The sequence below is a fragment of the Cheilinus undulatus genome, linkage group 17 (assembly GCF_018320785.1).
Source record: "Cheilinus undulatus linkage group 17, ASM1832078v1, whole genome shotgun sequence".
Lineage (NCBI taxonomy): Eukaryota > Metazoa > Chordata > Actinopteri > Labriformes > Labridae > Cheilinus > Cheilinus undulatus.
Window position 1 is genome coordinate 33,020,177 of NC_054881.1, and position 10,177 is coordinate 33,030,353.

At 37.1% G+C, this 10,177-nt stretch overlaps 1 protein-coding gene across 2 annotated transcripts; it reads right to left on the reverse strand.

Annotated features, from left to right (window-relative positions):
• Positions 1-69: 69 nt before the first annotated feature.
• Positions 70-7,450, reverse strand: rhof (ras homolog family member F). Of its 2 annotated transcripts, XM_041810463.1 has the most exons (6): positions 7,286-7,450; positions 6,989-7,114; positions 6,711-6,798; positions 3,428-3,537; positions 2,798-2,932; positions 70-864 (listed from the first exon to the last, which is right to left on the reverse strand). In XM_041810463.1, the coding sequence occupies exons 1-6, from the start codon at positions 7,295-7,297 to the stop codon at positions 700-702; spliced, it is 636 nt and encodes a 211-aa protein (XP_041666397.1). In that variant the 5' UTR covers positions 7,298-7,450; the 3' UTR covers positions 70-699. The 2 variants fall into 2 exon arrangements, with proteins under 2 accessions (XP_041666397.1, XP_041666396.1); XM_041810462.1 differs by lacking the exon at positions 7,286-7,450 and having other exon boundaries at positions 6,989-7,135.
• Between the last annotated feature and the right edge of the window lie 2,727 nt (positions 7,451-10,177).

The window sequence follows — 10,177 nt, forward strand, 5'->3', positions numbered from 1 at the left end:
GTCATTTTTTCTTTTGTTTACTTCAAAATGTTAAACTTCCATATATTCTATATTGTGTGAGATGAATCTAGAAAATGAAAATCTTGAATTAAATCAGGAAAATGTAACTTTTTCATGATATAATTCTTTGAGATGCACCTGTATGTTCATTTTTCCAACACTAGTGGGCGCTGTTCGTAAAGATAAGAAATAGCCCCAGGTCTTGCTCATGTTCAGTGTTTCTCTGGTAATGAATTATCCCAGTCATGCTTTTTATAATTCAGTGCCAACAGCTGTTGATTTTTCTTGTGAACTTATCTACCAGTTTGTTTGTTTTTCAACAGAATGGATATTTAATTCAACAGTAAAAATATAAAAGTCCTAATTAAAAATACAAGAATTAGCAGTTTCAGTAGAAATACAAAATAGGTTACAGTACAAGACTTATGAAAATATTCAAATGTGCTTCTTTTTTGTATAAAAAGGGGACATATAATGTGGCTTTTCAAATTGCATAACATGTTTCCAAACCACTGCAGGAATTTTCTTTTCCAGGAATTATCTTTCCTTTAATGTCTTTTGCCTTTTTTTGTAACAGTGAAGAGTTTGCACTGATGATTCAGCGTGGCCCAGATTTACTGATGTGTCCTTTTTGACCTAAACAGCTGTTTCCACATCTGCGCTAACTACTTCCACCCTGGTCCTCTGTCCTTCTTGACTTCACAAAATGACACATTTCTTTTTCTTTTTGTGGTTTCTTTGTTTTCGATTGAAGATTAGAGTTCTTTTGGTGGCCTCTCTGAAAATGTCATCCACGTTCTCCTTATACTTCGCCGAACACTCGAGGTAGAGCTCTGCATTCATCTGCTGTCGCGTCTCTTCACCCTGCAGATCAGACATCAACTATAACACCACGAAAGTACAGCTGAGAGTGAAAACACTGCAAACTTACAAATGGATTCATCTAATCTGGGGATCAAAAATCTCATTAAATTCCCACGTAATTATATTAACTTGAAGGCCCCAAACAAAGACAGATTCCCTTAGAACTACAGGACAAACCCAGATCTGAAATATAAATACTAGGGCTATGAGCCTGCTGGTTAATTGCGATTAATTAAGGTCCACAATTAGTTCGCTTAACCTTTTTAATCGTGATTAATCACATGCTTTAATGTTATTTTTACCACTTTGGTTAAGGCATGCAAGTCTCCCTGCATCCACAGTGATGTAAAACAAGTCCACCACTGCTCCTTAATGTCTGGATGGCTGTAAACATGTGAAAACACTGAGTGTGACTGAATTTTTTATTTAGAGCATTAGAAAGTTCTTCACCTCCTTCCTGGCTTGGTTTTATTCAAGCAGGGCAAATATAGGAGCTCATGACACATCACCGGTCTTGATGGGTGATGGGCATGGCTTTAGCTCATTCAACTGACGCGCCCACACCATCCTAGAACAGATTGGAACTGCCTCATTTTTTATGATTTAAGCTTAATTTGATAAACTTGGAGATGTTTTTCATGACTGAAATTTGGCCTGGTGGTTGATAACACAGTGGCCTATCATACAAAAAATCTAAAATATATTTTGTATTCACTTTACAGGGACTTTAAACAAAACTTCAAGACAGCTAAGTTTCTATCCAAAACGAGTCCCTTTTTCTGTGGTGAAGTTCATGTTATAATGTTTCATCTAACTCTAAAGGCAGGCCTGTATTTAAAGAGCAAGTCAATTACTCTGTGTTTAACACAAACACAAAATGACAAAAACAGTTTAAAATGCAAAATAGTAACAGAAAGAGTGTGATACATCGCAATCAACCACAGGCATTCTGAGATTAATCACAATTAAAAATGTTTATCTTTTGACAGCTGAAATTAATACCCAACACTACTTAATCAGCTCTTACAAAGAGCATTATAACTAAAACTCACCACATGGTATAGTTTGCATCTCTCTAGGTCAGGTGTGACTTAAAAAACTCAAAATATATCTTCACAGTAGGTGAAATATCCATGCATCTGCCACAAACTTATTTTTTGTTTATTGCATGCATGATATGTGGATATTTTTGAGCTTTTGAGGGGCTTGGACCTAGCTGTTGGAGCTAGAGGTCCTCTTCTTGGACTTTTGAATAATCAAAATCAAATTTGATACAATTTCATTCATTCTTGGCCCTTTGTTTACATACAAATGCATGTCTTAAATACTGAAAACCATTTTGGACGTAAACCTAATGTTTGATGCACACCTATATTGACTATAACCTGAGGCCCCTTGGTGCAAGAGGCCAGGGTATTTGCCTACCTTTACCTGATAGTAAAAGCTGCCCGTGTGTCGGCACATTCACCAGTGCAGATTCACATCTTATTTCAAGATTTTACAAGCAAAAATTAAGACTTAAATTGTTTGTTTTTTTTGTAAGCAATTTCGCAAATGCAGCAAGCAAATTCTACTGGTTAGGAGGTGCTAACTAATTTAGAAACATCTCATATCAATTTTCCTGCTTCACTTGTTGATATTTTTACCTATTATATTCAATTCAGGCCTTTTTATATCTTGAAATAAGACTTGTCAGATGAATATGATAAGAGTTGTCAGATTTTTTACAAGACACTGCAATCACACTTGCTCCTGTTGTTTTTGATGTGGAGTAAGTCAATCTAAATGTACATCTGAAAGATATCTGTTGTTCTGTTTCAATTGTATTACAGATAATGTGGTTTCAAGTTTTGGTTTGGTTGCTTCCTCTCTCACATGTAGCATATTTTTGTAACTACAACACCACAGTTGTGCACATTTCTAATTGCTTTACCTGAGAGTAAGTGATAGGAGCCAGATCCATGGCCTTGAGCTTCCTCGAACATTCTTTGTCTTTCCTGAGGTCGGTCTTGCAGCCAATCAGGATGACCGGTATGTCCCTGCAGAAGTGCCTCACCTCAGGATACCACTGGGTGAATAAAGAGATAAAGATTTATTGCATGTTTTCTCTGTGGGGTTGGGAACCAGCCACCGGTCAGGACCATGTTTCTTCCTGCATGTGTAGCTGCTCACTCTGACATTTCTTCATTAGTGCATGTCTATAGAATTCTGTTTGTGCTTGTATTTCAAGTCTGCGTATGCGTAGCATGTTCAGCAACAGATCAAAGAATCAAATTTCCCATAGAGGGATTAATAGAGGATATCTTTGTTTCTTATTTGCTGATGTTTTGCTTCAGGATTACTATTGCAGAATTCTAATGGTGTTTGTGTGTGCATGAGGGGGTCAATGTCCACATGCAGAGAGAGTTAATCATAGCTGAAAGAAAGCAGCCAACACCAACATACCAGCCTCTAACAATCATTTACAAAGTGAGTGTGAAAAAACACTCTGCAGCTCCAGTTAAGCTGGGGCATTCTTGTCTCATTAGATGAGTTTGTTTAACTTGACAGGCAGGCAGATTACCTTTATCATGACATTCTCAAAGCTGGTGGGGTTTGTGACATCAAAGCAGACTAGAACCAGATTAGCTTCTTGGTATGAAAGCGGCCGCAGTCTGTCGTAGTCTTCCTGTCCTGCAGGAATGAAGGTACAGAATATGGGTTATCTGATGACCGCAGACAACTTTTTTATTTGCAGGACTGTGCAAAAAAAAGTGACGCAGACACGGTTTTGGGAGGAACTCTGTAAATACACAGATATGATATATGTTTTAAAGTTTGTGTACATGTTAAAACCACATCCTGTCTGCAGCTTCCTTTTTCCGCTGATGTAAGGCACACTGCTGCAAACTGTGCTACACTGAAGATAAGCAGCCAACTCATGCAGTCATTTTATTCATGGGTTTTACAGTTAATCAAGCTAATATACCTCAGTTTATGCACCAATATAAAAGAAATGCAGTTTTCAGTACCCTTATGTGCAACGTTTAAATATGACTCAACCTTTTTTCAAAATATGATTTAACAGTTTCAGACACTTTTAGGATATACCAACTAAATTATAACTTTAAATCAGCAATTATCAAATAAGAGACCTTTTAACTTTCCCTATATAACATGTGAAGATTTTTAATACCCTAGCATTTGTGTTACATTAGGGGCAAAAAAAATTTAATAAAATCAACAGTGCAAACACAATACAAGATTAAATGTGAGAAACACTGGAGTGTAAGGATGCACCACATTTACACACACCAAGCACAAGTACTTAAATTCAGGTACTCAGCAATACCAATACAGATATGAGTACTTTATAATATAATGAACGCTCTTACATTTATTTTGAAAGTTTATTTAATTTTAATCAGATTTTCCTCATCCTTCCTTTTGATAGTTTATCAGTGCTTTTATTCTCCTCTACTTTCATCATTCTTATTCATATATATCAAAAAACTGCAGACATGGCCAAAACTTTTGACAACATACTCACATGAGAGGCTGACATGACCCGAGTAAAGTATCCGCTGTTTATGAGTACAAGTGCTAAAGCTTGGCATCTGCACAGATACCTGATATACGTAGGTATCAGTATCTGTGCATGCCTACTAGACTGGTCATTCTGCTCTTTAAAATGATGCTGAAATACTTATACTAGACTATTTAGCAATTTTAGAGTGTTTTTACACTATAGGGCCCTTTACATTTGTATTTTTTGCTGTGCTTTGGTGTTTGGTGTCGTTGTTTTTCATGTTTTTTTGGCTAACTAACATACATAGTTCCTGCACCTAAAAGAAATCAAGCTTGAGACTTTTTAAGATGTTTTTAAGAAATTAGAAAAATGTTTACCACTTTTTATGTGGCAACTGGTCAAAAATGGAAGGTGAGTAGAATTTTCTGACTTGATAAACTGTTTATGAATTGTCCAATATTAGGCTACACACTGGAAAGAAAAAAAACACTATTTCTATTCAGGTGTGGCTACTTATTTACTTAGACATAGCTTATTTAGAGATATCCATTGCCTGTATTCATGGAGCAAAAGACTGTCATTGAAATTTGGACTTCTGTAATGAATGACCTCCAAAACTGTCTGGAAAAATAAGATTTAAAAAAAATTCTTGGCTAGAGGCCAGGATTGGGGTTGGATTGTGTTTTTGATCATTTTTATTTACTTTATTATTATTGGCTCCTTTTTCATATCTACAGATGATTTCACATGGTTATGTTTGGGTGAGGGGCTACATACAGTATATGCTTGTCTGACATATTGATGTACTGGTACCCAAAAAGATTCAAGAGTGGACTTATACGCCGCCCAGATATAAGAGAACTGGACAAGAGTTTCATTAAAGTTCAAGGCTTATTCAGTGAGTGATATGAAAATAAAAGGGGCGTATTCATGATGGATTTGCAATATAAGCACATACACATTTAAATCATTGTTCATTGGAGCCCAAATTTTACATAATAGATAATTTGGCTGACTCAAAATTAAAACTTATCATATAAGACAGTATCTGACTTTCCTTATATAATACATTTGAAGATTTTTAACACCAACCCAAGCATTTTGTGTTATATTGGGAGCACAAATTACATAAAATCAACAGTGGAAACACTTCCGATACATGCATCTGAGTGAGTACCTCATGTTCATAGGCATCATTTAAAGATTCAATGACTAGAGTGGTCACTGAGCTCCTTTTAAGAGGGTTTTTACATTACAGGGCCTTTTTTTTTATCTATTTACAGATTAAATGACACTAGAGGGGTCATTAGGCTCTTTTTAATGACATTATTGTACTGATACTATAGTATTTTTACTCTATAGGGCCCTCACTTTTGTGTTTCAGTGTTGTGGTTTTTTCATGTTTCCATGTTTTTATGGCAAAATAATAAAGCCTTACTCCATTCAATTCTAATATGATCAGTTGCTAAATCAAACACATAATCATGGTGGATTTATAAAGTCAGCATTTAGAAAAGCATTGAATGGAGCCCAGATTTTACGTAGAAGTTTTTTGAGACTAAAAGTTAAAAAAGATCAGATAAGAGACCTTCTGACTTTCCCTATGAAACACGCTTGACTCCAGCATTAAACCTGATGTTTATAGATAAATTTAAAGATTTAATGAGTAGAGTGGTCATCGGGCTCTTTTAAAGATTGTTTGTGCATTAAGGCACTTTATTTTTGTGTTTCAGTGTGGTTTTTCATGTCTCCATGTTTTTACTGCAAAATAATAAAGATTTATTCCATTTGGACCTATTCTAATATGATCAGCTGTTAAATTACACATGTATTCATGATGGATTTGTAAAGTAAACATGTGTACACCTTTAAATCATCACTAATGGAGCCAGGATTTTACATGACTGCTGTTTTTGCTGACTCAAACGTTTAAAAAAAAAGCCATCGTTTGCAGGAAATGTGCCTATAACGTTGGCGCCTCATGGGATTATTAGAAGTTACTAATATGCAAACAGTTGAACAGTTCCTGAAAATGTGACGCTGATGACCTTAACTACTTCCTCTGCCTGTGTCAGAATGAGATCAACACAGTGGCTGGGGGAGCGAATATCTTAAAAATATGTTTAACTTGCATTCCCTTTGGTAATCATGTCTGTGCTGATGTCTACATCAGTGTTGGTGCTGTTTGTATGTACAGGTGTTTGCTGTACCCTGTCCGGTGGACTAAATGTGTGTCATCTCTCAAACTGTCATGTCTTGTCAGAGAAAACCAAATAATATAAAAGAATGAATCAAGGATCTTTAACCTGAATGTGTTTATTTGTAAATAGAGTCTTACCGGCTGTGTCATACAGGTTGAGCTTTATCTCTTTCCCTCCGAGGGTGATAGTGGTGACATATTTCTCAAAAACAGACGGTGCATATTTCTGTTTTTGACACAGAAGAGGAAAATATCCATTTTGAGATACAACTGGTTTATTTACATGTTCTTTCATTTGTTTCAGCTCATTATTGGCAGTTTAATCAGACATGTAGATGAACAAGGACACATGTGACAGTTTTTAAAGTGATATTCTTTTCAAATAAAGATTATAATGATACAAAAGCTGCTCTTACCTCTGGAAAATCACCTTTAGCGTAAACCATCAGTAGTGATGTTTTCCCACAGCCTCCATCTCCAACAATCACAATTTTAAGCTCTTCTCCTTTTTTCGTGGAACCATTACCAGCCCTGCCACCGTTCTGTGTCATGTTTTTAACCATCAAACAGGTGCCAGGCAAAAAGAAGATGCAGACACTCCTTTCAAGTTTGAGTTAAACACATGATAAAGCCCTGTGAAGCTAAATGGGGAGCAGCTGAGATGGTTTACAAGCAGTGTGAGGAGTGAGGAACACGCCAGCCTCATAATTTACCAGGTAACTCATCGCTCTGTTCACCACTTCCTGTTCCTGTCACATTAGTGATGTTTCCAGTGCACCTCTTCACGTCTGTCCCATTAGCAGTCTGCTCACTGAAAGCACCCCCTTGGTGGAAATAAAGCCGCAGATGTGGAGCGGTAGAGTCTGACTGCTGCCACTTCCTGTATGCATGTGAATGACTATTTTGTTTTAAAGGGTGGATACGTGGTCTGAAGCTCTGCCTCCACATGTGCACCAGATAAAAGCTAAAATATCTAGTTTTTGTTGTCTGGTGAGATTTTTGATTTTAATCTGTGAAGTCACGCATGTGGGTGCAGGAGATGCTCTGTTTACAGTGAATAGCCACATGTAAATCTAACAACCTACTTTTTGGAACTTGTTTATGCAGAAATGTTTACAGTTTCAGGGCGTAGCTCTTTTCTTTTGGACAAAAAGTTAAAGTTAAGAGCAAAATATAACGCTTAATGTTTGTGTGCATTGTATTTGAGGATCCCTGTCTGATTTATTGGCACTTTATTTACCTTTATATGGAATATACTTCCAAGATAGGGTCATTAAATGTCAAATGCATGACAATAATGACCAATTGCCTTACTAAACTGTGTAAGAAACCCAAATTTAAGATGTGTTCTTATTACATTTCCCCTTTATAGACCTAAAAGAACAACACAAACAGTCTAATCGTGCATATGAACATCTTATCATGTGTGCTGCTTATGTCTCTTTAATATGATAATTTTCCATCCCCAAGGTTATTCACCAGCAGGATGTCAGTCATAACTCTGTTCAGTCTGTTTGGCTGAGCACATCAGTGACATCACAGATTGGGCGTTGAGGACAGATACTCCCTCACATCCCTGGAACAAGTAGGGATGAGGCAATAAAGGGAATAAATAAGTGGAAATAAAGGGAATGGGTTAAGGGTAACTTCATCAGCATGAGGTAAAAATATTTCTTTAATGAAAGGGTGGGGCATGAGGAAGACGAGCTGGTTCAGGAAATCAGCAATGGCTCTTACTGATTAAGAAATGTATTTAAAGTAATTTAACTTTAAAACATTACATTTTCAATCACTGTTAGACCTGGATGAGTCAGAATTTTCACCCTTGTATGAAAGGAAGACATATCTAAGACTTAGTAATATGTTTCATGTCGATGATAGCTGCAGAAATGTGATAAAGGAGGTTACAGTGGTTCTCAAGGGAGCCTATAATAGAAAATGAGACAGGCATTATTCACAATGTGTTCTTTTAGACATCATGATTCAGTGTATGCTTGGGGACATTCTCACAATCTCAGAGACGTTCGAAACTCACTCGAACAATGATTCAAATTGAGGGTTACGTTGAAGTATTTGGTGGTTGGTGATCAAGCTGTCCCTTTAAGGAGATGACACTGCCCTTAGCCTATTTTAAAAGGACATATATAATGTTTGAGTATTTTGCTTTAGTGCACACATTAACCACAGTTACACAAAGAGAACTGCACCCTGCAGCATGGATACTTTTGTATTTTAGTGTCAGAGAAGGATTAAATATTGTTTAAAAATAGGCTTGGTTAAAAGAAAAATCCACATTCCTCAATTTCCACAACAACAAACCATGAGGTGAATGTATGATAGTCTGTTTATTTGAATGTCTCATAAAAACAGACAGATGGTATGATTGCAAAGACTAAATTACACTGTTAAATATAACACTGAAAATATTAGGCATGCAAATATTTAAGTAAGGAAGAAAAAAGACACAAGTACAGTACCACCAATCTGAATGAAAGGTCCTTCAATAAGCCAGAATAAATGACCATAAAACAAAGCGACAAGGAAGTCTGGTTTGATCCAGTGAGCAATCCTTCAGGCTGAACATACAAAGAGAGACAGAAAAAATGGTATGCCTTGTTATTCTGCCTCCAAATACTCTCCTTATGCCCAGTGTGCTACAATACTGAATCTAGTTACACAAGCCATGATAGGAGCCTATAATAATAACAACAATAAAAAGTGCTTTTTGACTTACAAGGTGAATCTAGCAGCCTTAAACATTAAATAAGGTAGCCTCTAAAAGAATACAAAATTGTCCTGTGGGTATAAGAGATATCCATACGTGTACAGCGCATTTTCATCAGTAAACAAAGAGCATTTGTCAAAAAAACAGTTTTTTCTTCGTGTAGAGAGACAGCTGTCCAGCAAGAGAAAGGCCAATCCTCTGTGTGGAATATTCCAGCAAGTCAGCCGCGCGCAAGGCTGATGGCGCAACCCACATGGGAGTGTTTTTTTTTAATTCTTTAGACAAAGGCCTATAAATAACCTCATAGGCGGATTTTGGCGCAATATTTCCACAATTGTAATACACATCTTCATAATTTTATCCCCGTTGGAAGGGGTTAAGTGTCTAGAAGACAGGGGTCGCAGAGAGAGAAGGAAGAATGCTGTTTACAGCCTCGTGATCTGCAAATGGAGGAGCGCGTGCACTTGGCAGCCTACGCAGGAGGTGGATAACAGGAAAAACAGGCCTGACACCCCGGCTGTATTTTGTCTGCGTACACGTTAGCGTTAAAAAAGTGCCTAAAGGCGACACAAGGACGTTAAAAGGTGCCATGAGAGCATACAAACACGTCTAATGTCAGCATCTTTACAAATAAAATGCAGCAACGAATCTTATTGGTTTGTATTGTATGAAATGTTGACTAAAAACACACGACAACAGTGATCCGATCGTCCCTCTCTCGGTGTGGTTCGAAGCAGGGAGCACGCGCAAAAATCTGTGGCACCCCCAATGTTATTTTCACCCAGATACAGACCAACAGGGCTCTTGCAAATTCCTGATGACCTTATATGGCAGTGTGGGGGTGCAGCAGCGCGCTCGAGCTTTCATGGCAAACGTCCAG